Source organism: Gobio gobio (genome assembly GCF_949357685.1).
Source record: "Gobio gobio genome assembly, chromosome: 5".
Taxonomy (NCBI): domain Eukaryota; kingdom Metazoa; phylum Chordata; class Actinopteri; order Cypriniformes; family Gobionidae; genus Gobio; species Gobio gobio.
The window spans coordinates 40,746,261-40,774,054 of record NC_137101.1 but is presented as its reverse complement, the minus strand read 5'-3'; the positions used below and the strand labels follow the sequence as shown (position 1 = coordinate 40,774,054).

General features: G+C 41.6%; 2 protein-coding genes across 2 annotated transcripts in view; one reads left to right on the top strand and one right to left on the bottom strand.

Moving 5' to 3' along the window:
* The window catches only part of LOC307126511 (uncharacterized protein), a 965,522-nt gene that overhangs the window by 132,270 nt on the left and 805,458 nt on the right, over positions 1 to 27,794 (top strand). The gene's annotated exons all lie outside the window — the stretch shown is intronic.
* LOC307126210 (uncharacterized protein) lies at positions 135 to 27,192 on the bottom strand. The gene is made up of 3 exons (XM_079816638.1): positions 27,144 to 27,192; positions 26,178 to 26,334; positions 135 to 3,076 (listed from the first exon to the last, which is right to left on the bottom strand). The coding sequence occupies exons 2-3, from the start codon at positions 26,260 to 26,262 to the stop codon at positions 552 to 554; spliced, it is 2,610 nt and encodes an 869-aa protein (XP_079672764.1). The 5' UTR covers positions 26,263 to 26,334; positions 27,144 to 27,192; the 3' UTR covers positions 135 to 551.

Sequence of the window (27,794 nt, the reverse complement as noted above, 5' to 3'; positions counted from 1 at the left end):
TTTATTAAAACAAATCATCAGCGAGTCCACAAATGGCTTGGGTATGTAGAGAATTCGCAGCTTATATGGATCTCACGTCCCTGGTATATATACACCAGGCAATCAAAAATGTAAATAAATAACATTACTCCATGGGATGTAACACTACATTCATATTTATTCTGGGTTTTTTCTTGGCCACTGCAACATTTATTTATTTATTATTCCCAAACTTGGATCACAACAACTAGTGTAAATACCTTTTCAGAAAAAAATTATAATAATACAATGTGTACTTCTATCAGTAATGAGTGTGAATTCTCGTGTGAACCTCAAGGTTTGCTTTCTGCAAGTCATTCCACAGTCATTGCATATGAAAGGCTTCTCTACGATGTGAGTTATTATATGATTCCTAAAGTGGCACTTAAGGGTTACTTTCTATTCCAACTTCTGACCACATATGAATAGCTTCTCTCTGGTGTGAATTCTCAGTTTGGTTGAAACAATGTCGGCAGGTGAAAGGCTTCTCTCCAGTGTGAATTCTCATCTAAACTTTTAGGTTTGGATGTTGATCAAAACTCTTTCTTTCTACTGTGAATTCTCATGTGGTATTTAAGGTTTCCTTTTCGGCTGAAACTTTTTCCACACTGTTGGCAGGTGAAAGGACTCTCTCCAGTGTGAATTCTCATGTGGACTTTAAGGTTTCCATGTTGATAGAAACTCTTTCCACACTGAGGGCATTTGTAAGGCTTCTCTCCGGTATGTGTTCTCATGTGGACTTTAAGGTTTCCATGTTGATCAAAACTCTTTCCACACTGAGGGCATGAATAAGATTTCTCTCCAGAGTGAATTCTCATGTGCCTGTTAAGGCTTCCTTTTTGAGTGAAACTTATTCCACACTGTTGACAAGAGAAAGGGCTCTCTCCAGTGTGCACTTTCATGTGGTAATTAAGGTTTCCTTTTCGTTTGAAACTTTTTCCACACTGTTGACAGGTAAAAGGTCTTTCTCCAGTATGAACTGTCAAGTGGATATTAAGGTTTCTATGTTCATCAAAACTCTTTCCACACTGAGGGCATGGATAAGGCTTCTCTCCAGAGTGACTTCTCATGTGCCTGGTAAGGCTTCCTATTTGAGTGTAACTTATTCCACACTGTTGGCAAGTGAAAGGACTCTCTCCAGAGTGAACTCTCATGTGATAATTAAGGTTTCCTTTTCGTTTGAAACTTTTTCCACACTGTTTACAGAGAAAAGGCTTCTCCCCAGTATGAATTCTCATGTGGGCTTTAAGGTTTCCGTGATCCTCAAATTTCTTTTCACACTGAGGGCATGTGTAAGGCTTCTCTCCAGAGTGAATTTTCATGTGCCTGTTAAGGATTCCTTTTTGAGTGAAACTTTTTCCACACTGTTGACAAGTAAAAGGGCTCTCTCTCTTGTGAATTCTCATGTGGACTTTGAGGTTACCATGTTGATAAAAACTCTTTCCACACTGAGCGCATGCATAAGGTTTCTCTCCAGTGTGAACTCTCATGTGCCTATTAAGGCTTCCTATTTGAGTGAAACTTATTCCACACTGTTGGCATGTGTAAGGCTTCTCTCCAGAGTGGATTCTCATGTGGTAGTTAAGGTTTCCTTTTCGGTTGAAACTTTTCCCACACTGTTTACAGGTAAAAGGCTTCTCTCTAGTGTGAATTCTCATGTGGACTTTAAAGTTTCCATGATCTTGAAATCTCTTTCCACACTGAGAGCATGCATAAGGCTTCTCTCCAGAGTGAATTCTCAGGTGCCTGTTAAGGCTTTCTATTTGAGTGAAACTTTTTCCACACTGTTGGCAAGTGTAAGGCTTCTCTCCAGTGTGAATTCTTATGTGGGCTTTAAGGTTTCCATGATGCTCAAATCTCTTTTCACACTGAGGGCATGAATAAGGTTTCTCTCGAGAGTGAATTCTCATGTGCCTGTTAAGGATTCCTTTTTGAGAGAAACTTTTTCCACACTCTTGACAAGTAAAAGGACTCTCTCTCTTGTGAATTTTCATGTGGACTCTAAGGTTTCCATGTTGATAAAAACTCTTTCCACACTGAGGGCATGTGTATGACTTCTCTCCAGAGTGGATTCTCATGTGGTAATTAAGGTTTCCTTTTCGGTTGAAACTTTTTCCACACTGTTTACAGGTAAAAGGTTTCTCTCCAGTGTGAATTGTCATGTGGACATTCAAGTTTCCATGATGAGTAAATGTCTTTTCACACTGAGGGCATTTGTAGGGTTTCTCTCCGGTGTGAATTCTCATGTGCCTGATAAGGATTCCTTTTTGACTGTAAGCATTTCCACACTGTTGACAAGTAAAAGGGCTCTCTCCCTTATGCATTTTCATGTGCACTTTAAGGTTTCCATCTCGTTTTATACTCTTTCCACGCTGATGTGACATGGAAGGTTTCTCTCTAGTATGAACTTCCATGTGATATTTAAGATTTCCTTTTCGGTTGAAAGTTTTTCCACACTGTTGGCAGGTAAAAGGGCTCTCTCCAGTGTGAATTCTCATGTGGACTTTAAGGTTTCCATGTTGATAGAAACTCTTTCCACACTGAGGGCATGTATAAGGCTTCTCTCCGGTGTGAATTTGCATGTGGACTTTAAGGTTTGCATGTTGATAGAAACTCTTTCCACACTGAGAGCATGCATAAGGCTTCTCTCCGGAGTGAATTCTCATGTGCCTGTTAAGGCTTCCTATTTGTGTGAAACTTAGTCCACACTGTTGGCAGGTGAAAGGGCTCTCTCCAGTGTGAACCTTCATGTGGTAATTAAGGTTTCCTTTTCGGTTGAAACTTTTCCCACACTGTTGGCAGGAGAAACGCTTCTTTCCAGTGTGAGTTCTCATGTGGGCTTTAAGGTTTCCATGTTGATTGAAACTCTTTCCACACTGAAAGCAGGTTAAATAACTTCTAGTTTCAGTCTCTTTTTTAGCTCTTTTTTGTGAGGAAATCTTATCAGTCTGTGAGCAACTAAAAGAGTGTTCTCCAGTTATGAAATTATGTTTCTCATACTGATCTTTCTTTTCCATTTCATTCAGTTCTTCACTCTCCTCTTTCAGCACCATACGGTCTAAGACAAAAAAAGACAAACAAAAAAGGTATCAAAAACATTTAGACATGTAAAACATCAAAACCAACAACATGTATCAGAGTAAGTGGAGAGGTAATATTTTCTCTGGAACAGAGAGCTCCTTTCTGAAGATTCTCTAAATATTTTTAATTAAGTTGCAAATATTATACATAGCCTAAATGCACAGTAAAACATCAAAGTTAAGAATGAAGAAGAAATTGAAAGGGAGTGTGGAGGAACTGAGTTTGCAAAGATGAATTGTGTGATATACTAACAGCAAAGTTTTTTTTTCGTTCTTTGAAATACCTTCGCAGCGTTACACTGGCAACAAACATCCCAACATCCAGACTGATGAGAGCGCCATTTAGACAAATATGTAAATGTGTGCTGCACGCATTCCTCTCAATAACAAAATAAACACAACAAAAATAACAGCGGTGAGAAAACAGCAGTTAAGAAATCATAGCATTGTGGATGTTTGCACAAGCTCTGCAATTCGACATTATCCAGTTAAGTCATGTTTATTTATATCCTAATACTTTATAGGCCTATTGTAATTGAGACATGTATTCAAGAAATTCATTACGATATAGACGGAGCAGAATTTAAGTGAACGTTGTTTTCCTGGTGAGCGGTAGATGAGTGGAGCGTGAACGATTGAGTGGACAAACGGCTGCTTTCAAATGCTCACGTACACTTTGTGAAGAGTGCTCTTGGCATGTGTGTGTGCAACTCTGTGTAACCTCCCAAAGCCACGGCCACTGGTTATCACTTGTCCACCATGACACCGCCCCCACCGTCGTTTTGATTTTCATAATAAAATAAATTTCGTTCAGTTAGAGAATAGACACTACAATTAAAAACTGAATGTGTCTTTTCAATAAAGTGTGAGTGAGCCAAACGAAAGTCACGGCACAAACGCAGCAAGAGTCAGATTTCATTCATCACGGGAGCGCGGCAGTCACGGCGCACGTCCAGTCTGGCGCGTTTTCAGATCATGCCTATGGAAGCTAAACTTTCATAGGAATTAATTGAAAAGTTGAAACACTCACTTTGCTCCACATCGCTCCGTTATGAATGCCCGAGCTGAGCGGCCGTGCACATTTACATTCTGTGAGTGAGATCCCACCCCTATGGGTGGGTTGAAAACATGCGGAACTAGCTCCTTCTACTGGCTGTAGTCTCTAGCCTCTGGGTAGATACTCAGGTGACCAAAATCTCCACCCAATAGAGTTATAGTTTTCCTCAGCGAGAAAAGAAATTAGAGGGAACTTTGGTTGAAGTAGTAGTTAAAATGTCCAGTTCATTGTTATCTGTCCCTACACATGTAAACCCCCTGCTTTCACAATGAAATGGACTAGTCCGTAACGGTGCGTGACGTGAAAGATAAACACACAGTGACAGGAGGACTGAGAAGTACACAAACAGAGACAAAGCAAGACAAGTCTAAACATGAAAATGAAACCAAACGGCTCAAATAAAAGAAAAAGTATTTGGCAACGCTGCCAATGACAAACTTTTTTACGGCTACTGTTGTTGTTGGGGATACAGACAGGAACAACTACGTCCAAAGCGTTGAACATGCCGCTACAGCAGCAGCTAGCTGTGAATTGGTGCTAGGTGAGGATAACATTAACCAAGACAATCACTATGTTTACATGGACAGCAATACTCTGATATTAACCCGATTAAGAGAATACTCTGATTAAGAAGCTACCATGTAAACAGCGATTTCTAATTACCTTAATCCAGTTAAAGTCATACTCGAAGTAAACGCAAATCGAATTAAGACATGTGGAGTATGTCTATTTTAGTCGCATTATCAGAGAGCATTACAGACATTTACACACCTTAATCTAACTATTAACTTCGTGTTGGAGTTTTCGCCGCATTTTGTGACAGGACACACACACCAGGCAAGTGCAGAGTCAGAAAATTCCTGTTTATCTTTTACGTATCTGTCAGTCTGAAATGTCGTTGCCATGACATGTTGCTATGGTGCGTGTGTCTTGCTTGACTGCTCATTCTGACACGGCCTCCTCTATATTTTTTATTTTTGTTGCAATTATTCTGCTCATTGTAAAAGTAAAAAACAAAAAGTTTGTATCTGTAATCCCATATTCATAATTGTGACAAAACTGTCTGCTTACAGCGGTCGGGAACTTCTAGGCTCGTGAGCCATATGGGTCATTCAGTGAACGCCTGTGGCTGGACGGCAGGAAAAAACAATCCAAACAATCACGATTTTTAAACCTTTTTCATCATTAATCAAAGCTATTATTCGAAATGTAGGCTGTCAAGAAGGAGGTAAGAGGGGCAGTGTCTCTTTAAAAAACTAAAAAAGGAACATGAACGGAATATTCTAAAAGCAACTCATGTAAACACCTTAATCAGAATATTGTCTTATTCAGAATAAGGTCAATAATTAGATTAAAAGTAGTAAAAGTAAAAGTAGTCAATGAAGAGGACATCACTCAGACACACACTCACTCACACTTTAAGTTGGCTATTATTAAACCACTTATTAAAAAACGGAACTTGATCCTACAGAATAAGTCAATTACAGGCCAATCTCAAATCTACCCTTTCTGTCAAAAATACTTGAAAAGGCAGTGTCTTCACAATTATGTTCCTTTTTAGAAAGAAATGGTATCTGTGAGGATTTCCAGTCAGGATTTAGACCGTATCATAGTACTGAGACTGCTCTCATCAAGAGTTACAAACGATTTACTCTTATCATCTGATCGTGGCTGTATCTCTCTATTAGTGTTACTCGAGCTTAGCGCTGCATTTGATACTAATCGACCACAACATTCTTTTGAATAGACTCAAAAATTATGTAGGCATTAGTGGAATTGCATTGGCATGGTTTAAATCATACCTATCTGACCGTTATCAGTTTGTAGCAGTAAATGAAGAGATGTCACACCGATCACAAATTCAGTATGGAGTACCGAAAGTCTCAGTGCTAGGACCGTTACTTTTTACCCTGTACATGCTACCACTGGGAGATATCATTAGAAAGCATGCCGTTAGTTTTCATTGTTATGCTGACGATAGCTCTATATTTCTTCATGCCCTGACGAAACTTACCAATTCACAAGATAAACGGAATGCAAAGCTGATATAACAAATTGGATGAACAGTAATTTCCTGCAACTCAATTCAGAAAAAAACTGAATTTTTAATTATTGGACAAAAAAGCTCCACAAGTAGTAACCTAGAATACTGTCTAACACTTGATGGCTGCTCTGTCAAGTCTTTGTCGTCAGTGAGGAACCTGGGTGTGCTCTTTGATACCAATCTCTCATTTGAAAGCCAGTTTCTAGCATCTGTAAAACTGCATTCTACCATCTTAAAAATATATATAAATTACGGCACATGCTCTCAATGCAAAATGCTAAACAGTTAGTTCATGCGTTCATGACCTCAAGGCTGGATTATTGTAATGCTCTACTGGGTGGTTGCCTGGCCTGGTCTTACCAGACTCTCGTACATTTCATTTGTACAGAGAGTCTGGCCACTCTCCATTGACAAGCGTTTACTTCCTTGAAGGCGGGAACTCTGTTGAAGTTTAAAACTGGATCTGCCTAACCAATCGCTAATGTTTGGTTGTGACGTATGTCACACGCCGTTCGCCTTTGATTCTCACATTAACTGTGCACACCACCTCAGTGTCAGTGATAACTCGTGCATTCGGATTGTGATTTATTCACGGAGGAGAGGAGAGTTTTGTGATCAGAACGCGCTGCTCTTGAGGTGCATATCTCGTGCAATAATAACATGATTGTATATGCTGTAAATAAAATGTCATATGCTTGGTATGATAAGAATAAATGCTGCCGTAAATAACGGCCCAATTCAAATGTTTACGTGTTTTTCTTCTTTTTTTTAAAAAGAAATACAAGTCTAGAAATGCATCCAAATTACAGCGCATGCAACCATACGGTGCTCTGCAGGGGTCTAAAAAGGATATAAACAGTTAATTTTGAAGTGATATATTCTTGAAAACTCAGAGATGTGGATTCGGAGAGAAATTACATTACCACACGACCTTGGTGTTTGTCAAAAGCAGTAGGTAATTCAGCCTGGGTTTTTTTCGCAGGTGGTGGGAGACGGACGGCTTCAGCCAACTCCTTCACCAATAACGAAGCGAGCTGAAAAATACTTTTTTCCCGGACCACAACATCATGGCCCCAAACAAAACTCAGCAGTGATTGTTCTTGCTCCGTGTAACAGAGTTTGTTTGTTCAGGGAAGCAGGAGGCGGGAACCGGTGAACGTTTAACAACTTTTAATCAAATAATAAACACAAAATGAAAGTAAAAACCCTCATGGACGACTGCCGCGCACACACATAACAAAACATAAAAAAAACACAACTTAAAATCCAGGCCTGGTCCTCTCTCGTCCTTCACCGGTGTCGCTCGTCCTTATATGCCTCCGTACTCTCTCATGAGAGGACCCAAGACCGGTGTGTCTCAATCACGCACACCGATCTCGCTCGATTCTCCCATGTCTCACTTGCTCGTCCACCTCGCCACACTCCGGCTTTAACTTCTGGACATTCATCAGCGGTGCCACACACTCGCATCTTTCACCGCCGCCATTACTGAACTACAACTCAAACTAGCGCACGACATCAACGTCATCGCTCTCAGCCAATCCCTCTGTTCGCTGATTGAACCTGTAAAAAATTGTCCGGGAGAAAACCTAAGACTATACAGCAGTCCCAGACATAGTACTGAAGAAAAATTTAAATTGAGCGGAAGTACGTAGGAGGGCGGAGTCAGGCTAGGTGGTTGCTCTGCTCGCCTAATAAATAAACTCCAACTGGTCCACAACGCAGCAGCTAGAGTTCTTACTAGAACCAGAAAGTATGACCATATTAGCACAGTTCTGTCAACACTGCACTGGCTCCCTATTAAACATTGCATACATTTTAAAATCTTGCTTATTACTTACAAAGCACTAAATGGTTTAGCTCCCCAGTACTTGAGCGAGCTCTTAACACATTATACTCCATCACGTCTACTGGGGTCTCAAAATTCTGGCCAGTTGATAATACAGAGAATATCCAAATCAACTGCAGGCGGTCGATCCTTTTCCTATTTAGCACCTAAACTCTGGAACAGTCTTCCTAGCATTGTTCGGGAAGCAGATACACCCTGTCAGTTTAAATCTAGACTAAAAACACATCTCTTTACTATGGCATACACATAAAAAACATTAAATGATTGTTAGGCTGCATTAACTAGGTCAGCCGGAACCCGGAACACTTCCCATAACACCTGATTTACTCGCTACATCATCAGAAGAATGGCACTACACTAATGTTAGTCTCTCTGTTTTATCCCGAGGTTTGCTGCAGTCAGCCGGATCCGGGCCGTATCCAGATCAGCTGGTGGACCTGCGCCCAGAGAAGACCAACACATGACCCTGAAGTGTCTGCAGAGACCATGTTAATTAGACTCCACCTGAAACTACCTCATCGACACGGCATCCTCAATAAACCCATCTCCGGCGTGATGACTCCGATCTTTCGAATATCGCAATTTATTTATTGTTTAATCAATACGTCATCCTCAATGAACCCGTCTCTGGCGTGTTGCCTCCGATCTTTTGAATATTCTGATCTAATATGACCGATTAATCTAATATGAATTGCTCAATCGATCATCCGATCTAATATGACCCCTGTCCTGTAAAGTTGCCAGAATAATAATAATACGCTGTTTGTTAATTGGCCAGAGGAGAACTGGCACCCCGACTGAGCCTGGTTTCTCCCAAGGTTTATTTTTCTCCATTAGGTCACCTGATGGGGTTTTGGTCTCCTTGCCACTGTCGCCTTTGACTTGGCTTGCTCAGTTGGGGACACTACATTTTTCAACTAAATATCCAAATAAAACTAATTAGTAAACTAAATTAACCATATAAACTAAATTACTGATCTAATGCCCACATTGTCACTGTATGATAATTGAAATGAGCTAGATGACATCACCGTTTTCTCCTGAGCGGCTGCACGGCTGAATAAAATTATGTTGCATTATTTTCCTGTTTAACACTGTGAAGCTGCTTTGAAACAATCTACACTGACTTGACTATCATGTACATAGGTTTGTTTGTAGAATGTTTGAAATGTTCAATCTCAAATTTAATGTCAATACATACATACATATACATATCTTCGCATTGGACCCCCAATTTTCTAAATCTGCCACTGCGTGAAATTGTCACATGGCAATAAAATGGAGCCAGCATTGAATGTAATCTTTGTTTCTAGGAAAGCGCTAAATGTGAAATCATATGTCTTATTTATTGATTTCTTGTCGAAAGAAAAAAAGGTTGGAAAAATGGCAAGCAAAAAATTCAGGAAGTATGTGTCTCCATGTTTGCACTATATTATGGCTGGTGACCACTTTTGTGTTGTTTGTTTAGGACACACAGGTTGCATGCATTGTGAGAGAGGCTCTCTATAGCCATGTTTCCACTGTCAGGCCAAAAGCGGGCGTGCTAGTGCGTGTCAGAGCCAGTCGGGACTCGTCTGGGCTTCTTCAGGGCCAACGGCCAGGGTTTTTCTAACCCGCCGAATACCTTGGTCCAAAGCAGGCCAGCTCGGGCTTGAGGAGCGGTTACGAACAAAGGCAGAGTTTATCTGAGTCTGGAGATGGCAGTGGCGTAGATTCATATACCGGCTAACATCAGCATTTAAGACTTGATATAATTTTATCTCAAAACTCACTTTCAGATGGCAGCAAGTGTTTGAAACAACTTCTGTTTGTGATCTAATGTGGATTCTGATCACTGTATAAGGCAGAAATATTTATATGCAATGCAAAAGACTATGCACGCTAACCATCACTATAGTAAACATGGTAAATACTACCGCTTAAAGAGATCAGTCAGACAAATCATATAGGCTATCACAATCGTGTATTTATTTAATCTGTCAGTACATCTCGTCTCTTTATTCCAGACAGTCTGATATCCATATTTAGCTCCGCATATGTCATAAAATAAAGCTGGAGAGAGTGCTAAAGCTCCCCAGGTCGTATTTTTGGTGGAAAGTTTGTAGAAATTACCATTCTTCTGTCCTGTGACTACAAATAAACAGAAACAGACGCAAACTGAATAAGTATATTTTTCCTCTTTCTTTTGTGAAATAACGGTACATACCACTTTATTTCTATGACTAATGTGCAATCTTGAGAAAGATGAATTCATTATGATCAATGTATCACTTATTATTGTAAAACATCGATGCTTAGGTTTTAATTCTTTAAGTAAATGACAAAAATGCCAACAAATGGCCGCTTTTATCATGTTTGCTTTGCGATCTCGCTAGTTTCCAGTGATTTCTTTCTGATTCTTTTTCTGATAAAACTTCCATTAGTTGGTGAAATTATGGGTTTGTGTGATATTGTTCCAGAGAGGCGTGTTACAGGCGGGTTTTAGTGAAGCGCTGCAGAGCTTCTGGCCCGACGGTGGAAACGCAACGTGGTTTTGGGCGTGTTGCTACAGGTCCGAGGCTATTAGCCCGGCCCAGCACGTTGAAAGCTCTGGCTCGCACAGGCCCTACAGTGGAAATGCAGCTTATGTGAGTGCTCCGCTCCAAATTGGCTATTTTCTCTAAAGAGAAAGGCCAGGATTGAGTTCCCCATGGTTTGGGGTAGATCATATCATGAGGGTCACAAATGGAGGCGAAAGAACTTGAGATGTGCTCTGCTTTTTCTCAGTTCTCACCAACCAACCCAGAAGTCTTTGTTTCAGACCCAGAAGTCCCCAAGCATTTTCTTCTGATCTGAAAGAAGGCCCGGTGTTGGCTATAAATGCCATCCCTCAACCCAACTCATGAGGAATTACTAGAGGTTGTGACTCAAGCTGTAGAGACACTCAAGCTGAGTCTTGACTGGCCAGCTGAAAATCAGGAGCATCATCATCAAACAAAACAAATTAGATGAATGCTTCCTCTCTGGTAGAGCCTTCTGTTTTCCCCAAATCCTCAACAACTGCAGGGCTAAACGACCACTAGAGTACAGGACAATGTCCAATGTTGAAGAGATGCTAGCAAGTTCTCTCTCACCAGAATCAACATTGTCCTTGACTGGCCACCAAATTAGTGTTAATTTTGTCTTCTTCCTTTTTTTTTTACATTTAGTCTTAGTCCTGTGTCAAATGTATTTCCTATTAGTCAACCTTGTCATTTTTTGTTTAGTCAAACTTAAAGGGGTCATGAATTGAGAAATCAACTATCCCTTTTGATTAGGGATGCACCGACTCCAGGGTTCGGGTTCGGATTCGGCCGAATATTGGGCTTTTTGACGGGAACCCTAGGCTTGCACTATGCGCTATTGCACTATGCTGGTCAAACGTAATGATGCCGCCGTTGAAAGTGAAAATGGAACTTGTGAACAGAAAACGTGGCAGTAGCTACTTTAAGTCAAAAGAAGGCGATTCAAATCGAGCTACATGTTCAAATTGCAATGCCGGTTTGTCTCGTGATAACAAGGACCCTAAACAACAGCCGCTGTTAAAACATTTGCGTATGAAACATCCGAGAGAATACGAGTTGTGCATGAAGGAATCTACAGACAGCAGCCAAAATGTATTTTATTTTACCGTGCAAACAGCCGCATATAGATCAGATAAAATATAAATAAAATGAATAAAATATATAGGCCTACACTAAATATTTTTCACTTAAATAATTACCAAATTAAGATGACAAAACGAAAATACACTGTATCCGTAAGCTTTGAAGAACCAGAACTAGGTAAATAGGTAGATAATATACTATATCTCTTTACATATATACTGTTCTCTTAAAACTATCATTTCGTTTCATTTCGTTATCATTTCGTTATTTTACTAACCCAACCCAGCAAACAACCCAGCAAACATACGACCTCCAGTGGCGGACCACTGGAGGCAAAGTTGGCGGCCCACCGGTGGCTGCCGCCGGCGGCCCGCTGGGATTTTGCTCATCGTTATTCTAGCGGACCACCAGCGGCAGCCACCACTTTTCCGACAGTGGTCCGCTACTGAGCCGCTGGTTTATAACAAATGTTTTCTGGCGGCCCACCGTCGGTCCACGGTTTTTAATCAGTTCCATAAGCTAACCAAAATGTCATTACACTATAATGGAGAAAAACAATGCAGACCTCTCAACAGCAGTTGCAGATGTATTTTTATTAAATACATTTTCTGTGAACAGATTATAAATTTATCAGATGCTTTTATTCAACATTAGTCAAGTAAATTAGGAGCATTCAATTTAAGTTTATTTGTACCCTTATGAAAATTAACTATGGTTTTACTGCAAGGCTGTGGTAAAACCATGGTTCGTTTTCATAAGCTAACAAAATTAACCATAGTTCATCAATGATTGTAGTAAAACCATAACTACTAAAGTAACCATGGTGCCAAAACCTATGGTTACTATAGTTATGATAAACATAATTTTACTCTGGTATTATTACAATTTTACTATAGTAGAGAACCATGGTTTGAACAAAAGATAACATCGCTACTGTCTTCCAATACTAAGTGTCCATATAGCAATAGCTCTAAGATAATGCAAGTCATGAGTTTAAAGTTGTGTTCAGTTAAACAGACACAATTATGCTATCCTTCAACATCTTTAGAGCAAGTTCTCAGATTTTCAATCCACTTTGTTACAATGTTAATAATGTATGTAAATGAACATTGTTTACTCTTTCTCGGAGTTACATGTACTGATATATCCCGGTTTATTTATCAGCAAACCTGTCATGCAAACCTTTCCTTTAAGACACTTGCCCGGTTTCACAGACAAGATTTAAAGGGATGGTTCACCCAAAAATGTAAATCCTGTCATTAATTCCTCTTCCTCGTGTCGTTCCAAACCCGTAAGACACAAATGAAGATATTTCTGATGAAATCCAAGAGCTCTCTGTCCCCTCCATAGACAGCAATGTAATTAACACTTTCAAGGCCCAGAAAGAAGTGACTCCAGTGATTCAAATTTAATTTAATGAAGCGACGAGAATACTTTAGTGTGCATAAAAATACACAAAAATAACGACTTTATTCAACAATATCGGTCTAGCCTGTGCCAATCTTCGACGCAGTTCATTATTCATTTTATTATTTCTGCACGGCCACGGCATCACAAGTGCGTGGCCGAGCACGCATGCGCAGAGGGAACATTGGTTGTAAACAGTGCAGCGCTCTCGAGATCTGTGGCAGCCGATGCTGTTATTGTGAGCACCACAACGCATGCACGGGATATAATGTAAACTGAGTAGGAGACTGGCAGGCCAGAACAAAATGGTTGATTAAAGGGATAGTTCACCCAAAAATGATAATTAGCCCATTATTTACTCCCCCTCAAGTCATCCGAGGTGTATATGACATTCTTCTTTCAGATGAACACAATCTGAGTTATATTAAAGTCCAGGCTAATCCAAGCATTATAATAGCAGTAATAGTTGCTCTGTTTTTGAAGTCCATAAAAAGTGCATCTGTCCGTCATATAACTGCTCCAGCGGCTCTGGGGTGACAATAAGGCCTTCTGAAGCGAATCGACGTTTGTGTAAGAAAAATATCCATATTTAAAACTTTATAAAGTAAACTTTCGGCCGACCGCCTTTTGTGTTCAATTTATGGAAAAAGTGTTGTAAGTTCCCCTGCCGATCGAAAGATAAACGCGACCAGGTCCACTCGTCATGACGTCACGAACACATCTTGAATTGCGAGAAGGCACTTTCAAAGGCGATCGGCTGGAACTTTACTTGATACAGTTTAAAATATGGATATTTTTCTAACACAAACGCGTCGCTTCGCTTCAGAAGGCCTTTATTAACCCCCCCAGAGCCGCGTGGAGCAGTTATATGACGGACAGATGCACTTTTATGGACTTCAAAACAGAAACAGACATTCACTACCATTATAAAGCTTGGAGGAGCCAGGACATTTATTAATATGACTCTGATTGTGTTTGGCTTAAAGAACAATGTCATACACACCCTAGGATTTCATTTTTGTGTGAACTAACCCTTTAACTGAAAGCAACTTGACCTGATATATCTTAAAATATGCCAGTGTCATTGTTTTGTCTCAAGATTCACATCAGTAATGTTTTTTTTTTTTCTAAGGCACATTTAAAAAAAGCTACTTAGATGGTCCTATTTGAACTAAACCCTAACCTTGGCTTAATCTAAGACCTGTCTGTATAACCGGGCCAACGATTACAATATAAGGACAATATCTGGCAGTTTTGCATTTCCATCTATAGTTGCAGTCATCTGAAGTCTTTGTGAGTGAGGCTGGATCCAAACTGGAGCTGGCGTAATCTCTAGTAACCTTGCTGTGCATCCTGAGATAGAAACAGGGAAGTAACAGGAGAAAGATTAGCATGTTCATATTATTTCAGGCAAAAGATGATAATGTGCACTTTTTACTATTTAATCTCATATAACTGTAGCACAGTTTTTTTGTTGTTGTTGTTGTCGTCAAACAGATCCCAAACCTATAAATGGTAGTGTACACTACTGTTCAAAAGTTTGGGTTCAATAAGACTTTCTTTTTAAAGAAATTCATATTTTTATTCAGCAAGGATGCATTAAATGATCAAAACAAAGTGACCGTAAAGACGCTTGTAAAAGACATACAGACATTTATTATCTTTGCTAAAGTTTATATCTCAAATAAATGCTGTTCTTTTGAACTTTCTATTCATCAAAGAATCCTGAAAAATAAAATGTATCACGGCTTCTACAAAATATTAAGCTGTTTTCAACACTGATAATACTAATAATAATGTGTGTTGATCATCAGATCCTCATATGAGAATGATCAGTGAAGGGTCATGTGACACTGAAGACTGGAGGAATGATGATAAATTCAGCTTTGATCACAGGAATAAATTACATTTTACTATATATTCACATAGAGAACAGCTTATCTACATTGTTACAATATTACTGTTTTTAATGTATTTTTAATCAAATAAATGCAGCATTGGTAAGCAGAAAAGAGACATTTTTCAAAAATATAAAAAGCTGTACCAACCCCACACTTTTGAACTTTAGTGTATGTTAGAGATTGTACTTACTAGTCGTATGAGTATTGCAGATTTTCTTTGACAGGAGATCCGCTCCAACTCTGCTGTGCAACAGAACATCAGCATGGAAGAATCTATGAACATAAGCACCAAGCCAACAATATTTAATATATAATGCCAGTTTATTAGAAGGAAAGAAGCTAAAGAAGAGGAGAAAAACAAAAGAGGGAAAGAAGAATATACAGAAAATAATGTATTAAGAGTTTATGTTTTTAGGTTTACTTGTTGATTATTGCTCATACAGTGTCACTTACGTTTGGATGTCAAAGCCTTTTATAAATTTTGAAAAGAAAATAATGTAAAATCATGGTGATATTACGTGCAATATACTGTCAAATAAATGCATAAGTTATTTAATGAACTTCCTCAGTTCACCTGTTTCCTACTTCTCTGTCAGGAGCTTCCTTCAGGAATGCTGGGATCTTGGGATCTTCAACTCTGTTGTAGAGGGGTTATTTTGTCCCTCCTGAAATCACAGAACATTTTTTTTAAAAATGTTGTTTACCAATTTGCAGCTAATTTTCGCGCTCCATGTAATTGACGTCACTGATTAACAGTAACGTTACAGTTTATACTTTTAGTTTTTTGACACATACCATTGACAAATTACCAGAAAAACCTTTACAAAAAGGTCAAAACCTCTCATTTTCACATAAAGATTTGATTAAAAGCTCAAACTTTCATAAACAAGAGCTCAATCGATAGTTAGCCGAGATGCTAACGGTCTTTTCCCGAAGATACTAAACCATTTATTTAAAGTAAATATTCAACAGAAGTGTGTCAATTACACGTAAGAAGGTGTCAGGAACATTTGTGTGTATTATTTGTGTGATTTTAGAGTATAAACTCACCTGAAAGTAGTGAAAACAACAGCGACAGAAGGAGTTGTGCTGCTTGTCAGTTGAGTCGTTTCCATGGCAACTCTCCGCCGCTCCAGTGAACGAGATTCGGATGTTCAAAACGCACGCGCAATAAAGTCACAGTCACGCATCTTTTACACAAATAAACTAGAATTAAAACATTACATACATAAAAACCTCATTAATATTAAATCATGAATTTAAAATTAATTTATGTGTAATTCATAGGTGCAAAAGCCACCCCTGCACTTGATAGTGAGACAAAGTGACACTTTTATATTAGTTTTATATTATATTAGTTTAAAATGTTGTATTATTTTGTTTAGGAACACTCAACCCAATTATTTCCTTTTAAAGTGATTGCATGCAGACAGTATTTTTCTATACAAATGCTTTGCTTTGGTTATATGACCAGCAAAATAAGTCTCACTATTTTTTATTAAGTGCTTTCAGATTCTTTTTAACTGTAAAAATAAATTAAATAAATATACATATAAAATAACTGTACTTATATAAAATAAAGGTGTCACAACAGACAGTGACTGACAATCGGCTTTGCCACTGGTGTACCGACGGTGGCCCAGCCGCGGCAAACCTCCGGTGGCGTGCCACCCAAAAAACACTGGCAGACCGACGTCATTTTCAGATTGGTCGGCGTGCCGATGGTGTGCCGACGGAGGTCCAACCGTGTCAAGCCGCTGACTTTGTGCCGCCCAAAAAACGCTGGTGGACCGCCAGGTCATTGTTAGCTGGGAAATAATCATCCGCTATTGCACGTGAGGGGGAAAAAATTGGTTCCTTCCACTTAAGAGTTGAGCTCTTTTTATTTTAATATATCTCTTTACATAAATACTATTTTCTACTTTTAAAAAATAACTTTGTTATTTTACTAACCCCGTGTTTTGTATGTGAATGCTGTTTCACGTATATATTACCACAGGAGTGAAGCACAAAGCTTTGTTTAGCCTAGAAAGGAAATAATGGTCAGATAGCACTTTTTCATTCTGTTTTGCGATCTGGATCTGGTTGCTCGATTTTCCGTGAATTTGAAAAATAGGCCTAGTCCATTTTATCCCAATGGACATGGACATCTCGTTTCTTTTCCCAAATCTTCACTCACGTAGCACCCAGGTTCGCAGGCGATTATATACGTTTCTTCCTTTCGTTTGCTTATAATTAAGTCTATTATAACTATTCACATCCTTTACTGTGGGAAAGTATAAAAACAACACAACAGACTCGCAACGGGGGCGTGGCATCACGATGGTGGCACAACCCTAGCGCGCGCGCCTCCTGCCCTCTCCGTTGTGTTGTTCTTTGAAACGACAGAGGACGACTCGGGGTAATTTTTCTATAAACCATCAGGAAACAGCGGCGAGAAGAACATACGCAACAATGTTTACTTTAGTATACTTGACCAAAACCACACTATTAAAAGCCTTAAACAAGGCTTCAGATGGCACTGATGTCCCGGGAATACAGAGATAACGCCTCACTAGAGTGGCCAGCCTCAGGAAGCGCCATTCATTTGCTTTCCACCAGTCAGGAGCTTGTCCTGCTGCTGTATTTTTCTGTCGAATTGGTCCCACACAGTAGCTTTTCCATTGCCTCATTTTGCGATGTAACGATATTTGTGGTTGCACATGTCGACGCGCTCCGTGAGTGAACAAATAACGCTATACAGCATATTTTTCTTAACCATGCATCAAAAAACAAACAAACAAAAAAGCGTTAAAAACATTTAAACCGTTTAACTGGTAGTATTAATCGGTCAAAGTTCTTACTTTGGGTTAACAGTTAAATGGTCAATAGCATCCCTACACTGCTGTGGACGTTGTTTACTTCGTTAATGTGTTTACTGTGATAATGGACTGAGGATGGGAGAAGGATTCGGTTTCGGATTCGGCCGAATCTTAACCAGTGGATTCGGTATTCGGCCGAACCCCAAAAATCTGGATTCGGTGCATCCCTACTTTTGATAAAAGGTCATGGTAATATAAGAATATCCTGTTAAGTTTCAGAGCTGAAAACTTCCTTGTTAGTCAAAGAAAAGCTTTTATTGAGCTGCCTAAGCAAACAATCGAGTCGCAACGTTCCAATTTAAGATACGGCCGATAATGTGGAAAAACAATGAAACAAATAGATTTTTCTTCTTTTTAGCTAATTTCAAAGAACAGACATTCAAAAATAATCTCACAAAGTTTCGTAGTCCAGATAATTGAGTGAAGGTATTTAAATGACTATTAAAGTTGACAAAGTTTTACTAAATTCGCTGGAAATGAGCATTGCTTTTCTCAACTCCTCTCGTCACTTCTGGGTATTTCTCTATATCCCAGGTATCCCCTGAAACGTCACTATCTCTGCTCTCCGAATATGGTTGTGGCGAGGGGGGCGTGGTTTCGCGAGGTCTACACGGACGGAGGAGGCCGGGAGACGAGCGGTAAGAAAGTAGGTCAAGTGCATGATGATAAACACCTGTGTCTGATTGCAGTGATTGGCGCGGAGAGACCGCTTAAAAGCCCGGCCGGAAGCAGAGTGCAAGGAGAGAGAGACGCTGGGGACTCGTGGGAGAAAGACTGGAACAGTGACTGTGATCTGAGAGAAAGCTGTTGTTAATCGGAGGAAGATACAAGTTTTGAGTGATTGATATGAGTGCGCAAGGCGCCAGTTTATGTTCATAACTGAGTTGAAAATAAAGAAAACCCACGAGTTCCAGCATTTCGCCGACCCTGCCTTCTTCCTTTCCCACCCCACATCTGAACCTTGTTACACTGGTGCCGAAACCCGGGAGAGGAAGAAGAAGCCGTTGCCATCATGCAAACCCCGCCAGCCATGCCGTTTGCGGACATCATCCGTTCGCTCGCGGGACTACACGAGGAACACCATCAGGCACTGATCGGGTTGAGGGAAGATCAGGAGCAACGTTTCCGTGCCCTCGTCAGTGCCCAAAGAGAGGACCGCGAGCTGTTCCGGAGCTGTCTGGACCGGGAGGTTCGGACCGAGGGACCATCTGCTGCAACAGCGCCGCCCACCCACGTGCCCCTGATGAAGATGAGTGCGCAGGACGATCCTGAGGCGTTCATGGATCTATTTGAGAAAACCGCGGAGACCTGCGGATGGCCACAGGAGCACTGGCCAGTACGCCTCATTCCTTTGCTGACAGGAGAAGCACAATTGGCGGCGCAACAGCTACCGGTCCAGAACCTCCTGGTCTATCAAGACCTGAAGAGGGCCATCCTCCAGCGGATCGACCCTTCGTGATGGCCCAACAGCTCCGGGACGCATGCCGCAGATGGCTGGTGGTCGAGGGACGCGGCGTGGAGGACATCGTAGACCAGGTGGTACTGGAGCAGTTCGTACGCGGCTGCCCAAGAAGACTGCACAGTGGGTCCAGTGCCACCGCCCCACGTCGCTGGACTCGGCCATCCAACTGGCGGAGGACCAGATGGTGGCGTGCCCCGGGGTCGGCGAACCCCTCCCAACAGTCTCTCTCTCTTCCCCCATTCCCCTTTCTTCTTCCCCTCCCTCGTCCTCTTCGAGGAGACCTGTCCCTTTTCCCAGGTCCTGCCGGGGGATGCCGCCGAGGCCAATGCCCCGTTGGAGGGCTAACGAGGAACCCACGGGGCCGGGGGCCCCGTCCCGGACGGACGGATCGTCGGGGGTGGGCCAGTTCTCCGGCCACACTCCGCCGCTCTCTCCGCGCCAATCCCTTGTCCCGCTTCCTGCCACTAGGGCGGCGGGAAAGCCTGGGCCGGCTTGTTGGCGCTGCGGGGACCCGGGGCATTTCATTGACAGGTGTCCAGTGATGGAGGTGGGGGCGCTGGTCCGGGTCCCCGATGAACCACAAGCCGCCCTCGATCGAGCCGGCCTGTACCAAATACCCGTGAGTATTAAGGGGGGTACATATCAGGCTTTGGTGGATTCAGGTTGTAACCAGACCTCTATTCATCAAAGCCTGGTTCAACCCGAGGCATTGGATAATGGCCGCTTGGTTACGGTGAGGTGTGTGCACGGGGATATGGTGAAGTACCCACTGGTGCCGATCTTGATTCAATTTTGGGGAATAAAACATAGTGTGGAGGTAGCGGTTAGTACCCACCTCAGACACCCGCTGATTTTAGGGACAGATTGGCCAGCGTTCACGGAGTTATTGGGGTGTATTTGTGCGGGTGTCTCCTGGGAAAAAAGGAAGCGGGGAGCGAGCGCGGTCGCGCAGCTGGGGGAAGCCGATCCGGGACCGTCTGGGGCTGGGTCAGAGGAAAGGAGCGCGGTAGAGAGGCTAATCCTTTCCGACCGTGATGATTTTCCTCTGGAACAGTCCCAGGACGAATCGCTCAAAAATGCCTTTGAGCAGGTCCGCACCATCGACGGACGGCTGATCCAACCGGCGCGACCGTTATCGTATCCTTATTTTGCAGTAATCAAAGATAGGTTGTATCGAGTAACCCAGGATGTTCAGACAAAGCAGGATACAATCCAGTTATTGGTACCAAAGAGCCGTCGGGAAATGCTTTTCCAGGCGGCTCATTGTAATCCCATGGCCGGTCACCTGGGGTAATCCGGCACGTTGAATCGTTTAATGGCTCGATTTTTTTGGCCGGGCATTCACGAGAATGTGCGCAGATGGTGTGCCGCTTGTTGTGAATGTCAGCTGGTGAACCCACCGGCCGATCTAAAAGCGCCGTTGCGCCCTCTACCTCTCGTGCAGGTCCCCTTCGAAAGAATTGGTATGGACCTCATCGGGCCATTAGAACGATCCGCACGGGGGCATCGTTTTGCATTAGTCATAGTGGATTATGCAACACGATACCCCGAAGCAGTAGCGCTCCGCAACATCTCAGCAAAGAGTGTTGCGGACGCGCTGTTTCGTTTAATCTCCCGGGTGGGAATCCCGAAAGAGATTCTCACCGACCAGGGCACAGCGTTTATGTCTTGCACGATAAAAGAACTTTACGAATTATTGGGCATTAAGTCAGTTCGTACCAGCGTTTACCACCCACAAACAGACGGTCTGGTAGAACGATTTAATCGCACGTTAAAGACAATGATTCGTAAATTCGTACACGAAGACGCCAAGAATTGGGACAAATGGCTGGAACCTCTGTTGTTCGCTGTCAGAGAGGTCCCCCAAGCCTCCACGGGGTTTTCCCCCTTCGAGCTCTTGTATGGGCGGCAACCCCGAGGGGTCCTTGACGTCATGCGAGAAGTTTGGGAGGACGGACCCTCGGAGAGCAAAAATGAAATTCAGTATGTCCTGGACCTGAGAGCAAAACTCCACACTTTGGGGCGGCTATCAATGGATAATTTGCTACAGGCTCAGGACACACAAAGCCGGTTGTACAACAGACGAACCAAGCTGTGAGAATTTACACCGGGAGAGAAGGTACTTGTATTGCTACCCACGTCTAGCTCAAAATTACTCGCCAAGTGGCAAGGACCCTTTGAGGTTTATGCGGCGAGTGGGAGATCTCAATTATGAGGTAGTTCGAACGGATAGGAACGGGGCACGTCAGATATACCACCTCAATCTCCTTAAAAAATGGAACGAGGCGGAGTCAGTGATGCTGGCCGCGGTGGTATCATCCGAGGATGATCTCGGGCCAGAAGCGAGCATCAAATGCCAACCGATCGCCCTGGCCCCCGGAGGAGATCACCTCGCACCGGACCAGCTCACTGACATTGCCCAGTTGCAAGCGGATTTTGCGGACGTGTTCTCGCCCCTACCCGGTCGAACGAATCTCATACGTCACCATATTGAGACGGAGCCGGGCGTGGTAGTTCGCAGCCGGCCGTATAGATTACCTGAGCATAAGAAAAAGGTGGTTCAGACAGAATTGGAAGCGATGCTAGACCTGGGTGTAATAGAAGAATCCCATAGTGACTGGGCGAGCCCGATAGTTTTAGTTCCTAAAACGGACGGCTCGGTTCGGTTCTGTGTGGATTACCGCAAGGTGAATGCTGTGTCGAAATTCGATGCTTATCCAATGCCGCGGATTGACGAGTTACTTGATCGGCTAGGTGCGGCTCGCTTTTATTCGACACTGGATTTAACAAAAGGATATTGGCAGATCCCCTTAACTCCATTATCCAAAGAAAAGACAGCTTTCACAACGCCGTTCGGGTTGCACCAATTTGTCACACTTCCTTTCGGGTTGTTCGGGGCACCCGCCACCTTTCAGCGACTGATGGACCGTGTCCTTCGTCCGCACGCTGCATATGCCGCGGCATACTTGGATGATATAATCATCTATAGTAATGATTGGCAGCGGCATATGCAGCATGTGCGGGCGGTACTGAACTCGCTGAGGGGGGCGGGGCTGACGGCCAACCCGAAGAAGTGTGCGGTTGGGCGTGTGGAAGTCAAGTATCTGGGTTTCCACTTAGGGCATGGACAGGTGCGTCCCCAAATTTGTAAGACAGCGGCCATTGCGACCTGTCCGCGCCCAAAGACCAAAAAGGAGGTGAGGCAGTTTCTGGGGCTGGCGGGATATTATAGAAGGTTTGTACCTAAATATTCGGACCTCACCAGGCCGCTGACTGACCTCACTAAAAAGGAGGCCCCAGATACGGTCCAGTGGACGGAGGCGTGCCAGCAGGCTTTCACCAAAGTAAAGGCTGCTCTGTGTGGCGGGCCACTCTTACACTCTCCTGACTTTTCTCTGTCATTTCTCCTGCAGACTGACGCTTCGGACAGGGGGCTGGGCGCAGTTCTGTCCCAGGAGGTAGAGGGTTAGGAACGGCCGGTTCTGTACGTGAGTCGGAAGCTTTCCAAGAGAGAGACCAGGTACAGCACCATTGAGAAGGAATGTTTGGCGATCCGGTGGGCCGTCCTCACCCTCCGCTATTATCTGCTGGGTCGGGAGTTCACCCTCTGTTCGGACCACGCCCCTTTGCAGTGGCTCCACCGCATGAAGGATACCAACGCGCGGATCACCCGTTGGTATCTCGCGTTACAGCCTTTTAAGTTCAAGGTGGTCCACACTGAGACGGGCGGTGGGGGTATGTGGCGAGGGGGGCGTGGTTTCGCGAGGTCTGCACGGACGGAGGAGGCCGGGAGACGAGCGGTAAGAAAGTAGGTCAAGTGCATGATGATAAACACCTGTGTCTGATTGCAGTGATTGGCGCGGAGAGACCGCTTAAACGCCCGGCCGGAAGCAGAGTGCAAGGAGAGAGAGACGCTGGGGACTCGTGGGAGAAAGACTGGAACAGTGACTGTGATCTGAGAGAAAGCTGTTATTAATCGGAGGAAGATACAAGTTTTGAGTGATTGATATGAGTGCGCAAGGCGCCAGTTTATGTTCATAACTGAGTTGAAAATAAAGAAAACCCACGAGTTCCAGCATTTCGCCGACCCTGCCTTCTTCCTTTCCCACCCCACATCTGAACCTTGTTACAATGGTGTTAAATGTTGTATAGAACCAATCAAAAAGCTTAGGCTATATCTTTAAAACCATTCAAGGTATGATATAATTTTAAAGCTTATGGTCTCCTCTTTCCATTGATACCAAAATCTCAGTTTTGAAATTTGGGCCACTGTGACTCATTTTGCAGGATCAGATCACATATGCAAAACTGGTATCCAATCATAGCAGTGGGCGTTCACATAAGTCTTCTTATGGGCATGGCCAAAAAAAACTGAGCTTTCCAGGAACTAGGCTCAAAACAAGGGTCAAAAATAGCTTATTCATTATGGTGTTTTTGAATGTAAAAACCACAGGAACGTCATAAATTGACCTCAGACAACAGTGAAGGGTCAAGGGTCAAGCCAAACATCACTTGTCTCTTCATCAGACACATATCCTTCAAGAATGATTTTATGTTCAATATAAAAATAAGAATGAATGATAATCAAGTTATAACCATTTCCTACATTTGATAAATCAGTTCTCTATATTCAAGGAGTGATTTTGGATATTGTAGTGTTTTAGTTGCTCTGTGCTTTTGAATCCAGATTATTCAGGAGCTGCTCTGATGTCTGTGTCAAGACGTGCTGACAGGCAACTGTCCTTGGTGTTGTAATACACTCCAGGGAGTAAAACGAGATCAGCATGTGTTAACTATATGTCTTACTGAGGTGACCCCTGGGGTCATCCATGTAACAGCTATGGGATTCTTTGGGGAGAAATGTACCTCCTTGATATATTTTTCTTTCTTTATAGAATAGAATAAAGTCACTTCTGTACTAAATGTAGTATCAGCATGTTTTGGAGAAGTGCTTTGTTGATAGTTAGTTAAGATGTCCCAACCTTGATGGAAACTGGTATTCTCTGGAGTATTGTGTGTGTGCGTTGTATGATTTGTGCAGATTCAGTATTGGATATGGGCCTTCCTGCAGGCGATGCCAGACCTTTAGACGCTTTTCTGTGACCTCCGAGGTCACTGGAGACTAATCTGGGCCTGGGTGACATCAAGTCTATGCATTTTTAGAGATATATGCTCCTATCTGTCTACGTGTGGAAAGTTTCTTACGTTGCATGTTGTTAGAACCAATCAGAATCATTCCACATGGCAGTAATGACGTGTCTAGACCTTGAAAACAGTATAACTGTTCAGAAAAATGTATATACGTTAGACGGAGGCGGGGAGACTGTTAGAGGGAGCGCGGCCTATGAACTCCTCTTGAAGCTGGCTTCTGCTGATGAAACTGCAAACTATTCTTCAGTAAATTTTCTTTAATTAATCTGACTCCTGACTCCTGGTCTTCATTTTTCACTACTGGTCCTGGGTCCTAAGCTGTTACCCCAACAACAGTATAACATTTTTTTAAAAGTCCGTTCATGACACCTTTAAGTTGACTACCCCCAAGTTTCACAGACAATCTCCTAGTCCCAGACCTAAATGCATGTTTGAGCTGTTTTTACTGAAAGCAACTTACACTGGCATATCTTAAAATATCTCAGTGCCATTGTTTTGTCTCAAGATGCAGACCTATATATTTTTTCAAGGCATGTTTTTTCAAGCTACTTGAATCTCCTTTTTAAGCTTTATCTGCTGATGGCCTGAACTGAACTAAACAACACTGGCTTGCTCGGTCGGGGTCTGAAAGACACTTTAACTTTCAGCAATTTATCAATATGACCGCACTGACTGACATCATCGGATGAGAACAAAAAAGTTTAACCGAATTAAACTGGATGATGGCACTAATGTTTTCTTTAGATCTGCTTTACAGATTAATCTTATCTTGCAACATCAACACTGGTATTAAACTGAATCAACATTAGGGTGCCTCAAGATGAATAACAACATTGCTGCATTTTGTAGACAGCTTATAGCTTAATTGAACCTTTCAAATTGATGAGCTAACTGACACTGTTAAGGTGGGCACACACCGGACGAGAAGCGCCGCGTCACATCGGGTCTAGGACAACTCACAGGTATCGCACATGGAGTCATCCTTTTCATTATCGCTATGCTATACCACGCTATTAAAGTAAGTATCTCTAAAGTGTGTTGTGACCTGGTACCTCCAGTAGGTGGCAGCACACTACAGGCAAACGTATACTGTCACACTCAGGTTATTGAATGAAAACAGCAAAATGAAAGATTAGAAATGGATACGTTAATTAGGTCTACACATTTTTCGGTAACACTTTACAATAAGGTTAATTAGTTAACATTAGTTAACTACATTAGTTAACATGAACTAATAATGAACTGCACTTATAAAGCATTTATTTATCTTTGTTCATGTTAATTTCATCATTTACTAATGCATTATTAAAATCTTGTTAACGTTAGTTAATGCACTGTGAACTAACATGAACAAACCATGAACAGCTGGATTTTTATGAACTAACGTTAACAAAGATTAACTAATGCTGAACAGAGGTGTTGTTAATGGTTAGTTCATGTTAACTAATCCAAATACAACCTATTGTAAAGTGTTACCCATTTTTCCTATCTAGCCTATTATATAATCACATGGTGACATAGTTAAGTCACAGAAGTAATGGCTGGACTACAAACAAGACATTTTTGGTGTTCTCTGTTGGAGATTTTAGCTCCCTTTGGGGTGGACTTTGTACTATTTAACTGCAGATCATATGAAATTCTACATACAAATTAATTTCAGTAGAGCTGGACATTTTAACAAGGATCAAATGACTGAGTTCAACTTTGAGAATGAAACTAACCTGTTTGATCCTCGGTATCTTCTTGTTTTACACTGAATACTTCTTCAATCCTCAGGTCTTCACTCTCCACTTTAATAAGCGCCATCTTTATAATAGTGTGTCACATGGATCTCAGTCGCTTCACCAGGAGTTTTTCTGTCTGTTTGGACAAACTGTCCTGTTTAAGATGAGAGTAATTAACAGAAAGAAAAATAAATCCAAACTAAGCATCTCAATCAGCTCCCTAGTAGTCACAGCGCACTGGTGAGGCAGTCAGAGTGAGAGTTAATGGTCTAAAAAAAAAAACCCTCAAAACTAGGACTACAAATTCATAAAGTAAGACCAATTTAGGCCACTTAATATTTAGTTATGATCAGCATTAGATATTTAAAGATGTGTAGATAACATTAACAGATTACACTTTTATTGCAGTAGGTTTGTGAAAGTTGTCATTTTTGTCATTTTGTTTGTTTGTTCTTCTAATTGCATTTAAACATTGTTTTTACGAGCGGTGTAGTCAGCATTTGGAACTTTTTATGGGTGAAATACAGAGCACAAATTTGGAGAATGGGACACTTTTATACAAACTAAAATATGTAAGAATGGTTATGGCAATGAATTTTACATTTACATATTCTATTGTGTGAAAAGGTATGTATGACAAACTAAAAGTGGCGAGAGTGCAGCTGTGCATGGGAAGGAAAGTGATAGCTAAGACTGCTGCAATGCAATTGAGAGCATGGATTAAGAGCACATATACATACAAAATCATTGTCAAAATTGCATGACAGTTACAGTGCAGCTTAAAATCTGTTAGTAATCAAATATCTGCGGTAAGTTAGTCGTACAAGTAAGTTTTTTACAAGTGATTTCATTTTTACATACATAACAAGTAATTAATTTTGCGTTTGTTGTAAAAAAAAAAAAAAAAAATGCAATTCATTGAACGGTTTGTATGGATTAAAATACCTTAAATGATTCAAATACCTTAAATGCTTAAAAGACGAACCTCTCTACAGTAAAATCTCAACAGTGCAGGGACGGGACGCAGCCTAATGACGTCATATCATCGGACCAAAATAAAAGTCCTGTCTTCATCTATTGATCTGTGTGTCTAAAACAAAATCACACAGATCAATAGATGTACATAATAAATGTGCAATGTGCTAACTTTTCTATTGTAATGGTAACACTTTACAATAAGGTTTCATTAGTTAAAATCAGTAAATGTATTAACTAACATAAACTAACCATGAGCAATACATTAATTACTGTATTTGTTAATGTTAGTTAATAAAAAATCCAGCTGTTCATGGTTTGCTCATGTTAGTTCACGGTGCATTAACTAATGCTAGCAAGATTTTAATAAAGTATAAGTAAATGTTGAAATTAACATTAACAAAGATAAATAAATGCTTTATACGTGCAGTTCATTATTAGTTCATGTAAACTAATGAACCTTTATTGTAAAGTGTTATCATTGTAACAGAATAACAGAAAGTTCAAAAGAACAGCATTTATCTGAAATAGAAAGCTTTTGTAATAAATGTAAATGTCTTTACTGTCACTTTCATCAATATAAAATTAAAAGTATTATTTCTTTCCAAAAAAGAAAATTCTTACTGACCCCTAAACGTT